The sequence below is a fragment of the Amphimedon queenslandica genome, unplaced genomic scaffold (genome assembly GCF_000090795.2).
Source record: "Amphimedon queenslandica unplaced genomic scaffold, v1.1 AMPQUscaffold_3267_Cont24735, whole genome shotgun sequence".
Taxonomy (NCBI): Eukaryota; Metazoa; Porifera; class Demospongiae; order Haplosclerida; family Niphatidae; genus Amphimedon; species Amphimedon queenslandica.
In genome coordinates, this window is record NW_003556402.1 from 1 (window position 1) to 1,388 (window position 1,388).

The window sequence follows — 1,388 nt, forward strand, 5'->3', positions numbered from 1 at the left end:
TAAACCGACCAGTAGCATTCCCCCTACTAGTGTGGTAAGATACAAAATATGTCCATCTTTTTGATGGATTAATCGTGTGATTAAAGGGTTAATAATAATTATTATCATTCTCTATAGCATCACTACATTCAGGATAAAGTATTTATCGGTTTAGATGATGTTGATAACTCGTTTGGACTATTGGACAGACTCCAGGGACCAGATGTAAGATATAATGTGCACGCACTGTCTTCAACTTGTACAAATGTATATTAATTGACGTCCTTATGCTGTGTAGCAAGTTTGAGCTGATTCCGACTTAAATTTTTCAAGTTACGGCCATTTAAGAAAACGCCAAAAATCTGAAAAATACCCAAGGCTATAGCCCATAGTTTTTTCCAAAAAATGGCTGAAAAATGACCCCAAATTTTTATTGCATTTTCCAATACATATTGATGTCCTTATGCTGTTTAGAAAGTTTGAGCTGATTCCAACTTCAATTTTTCAAGTTTCATGTACCCAGTGTTACTAATAATACCCTCCTTTAGGGATCCTATTTAAGTCACATAACTAGTACTACCGGAGCTAAAGTCTTTTTGAGAGGGAAAGGATCCAAGTATATTGAACCAACCTCAGGGAAGGAATCCTTTGAAGCTCTTTATTTATTTATTAGGTAACGAATAATAAGAACAATAATAACAACAATTAATTAATATTAATATTATTTATTTTAGTCATCCTAGTTCTGATGGAGTGATGTCCGCTAGAAAACTTTGTGAAAACCTTATTGAACATGTACGTACAATTTCTAATTAAACGTACATGTAATTCTTAATCACATGTACATGTATAGGTCAAGTCAGATTACGATGCTTTTATGATGTCGAAAATTCGAAACCCTTACAATCAACCACACCCACAAGCTCACCTCTACCCACCTCATGGTATTTATTATTAATTAATTAAATATATAATTAATTATTTATTAGGTTATGCTCTGCCCCCTCATCCACCGCCCACACATCCTAATTATCATCCAGTTCCTCCTCCACATCATCACGGACATTTTATGGTTAATTAAATAATTATTAATTAATTTATAATTATTTATTTATTTTAGGAGCATTACAATCCATCAATTCCAGGCCCTCAGCCCCGCCCATTATTAATGCCGCAGTTAGCTCCACCTACTTCCTTTGTCTCACCCCCTCAGGTGATAATTCCATAATCTGACGGAAACCAACTTCAATCAAATCTCCTCCTCTTTTACCATATAAGGCTATAGCACACACCCCCAATCATTTTCCGCAGGTTGTTCCTGATAATTATATTCATGAGCCACTCCCACCTCATTATTACGGGAGCGGTCCCTGTCAGCCATTAATGGGCGGTACCCTACCTTCGTCTCA

The 1,388-nt window shown here is 35.8% G+C and overlaps 1 protein-coding gene across 1 annotated transcript; it reads left to right on the forward strand.

Annotated features, from left to right (window-relative positions):
* Positions 1–6: 6 nt before the first annotated feature.
* On the forward strand, positions 7–1,382 carry LOC109592991 (extensin-like; the record flags this gene model as incomplete). The annotated part of the gene is made up of 8 exons (XM_020008266.1): positions 7–34; positions 118–204; positions 528–652; positions 714–774; positions 833–923; positions 969–1,051; positions 1,100–1,192; positions 1,258–1,382. Coding segments are annotated over exons 4-8 (431 nt in total), but the record flags the coding sequence as incomplete, so codon positions are not given.
* Positions 1,383–1,388: the final 6 nt, after the last annotated feature.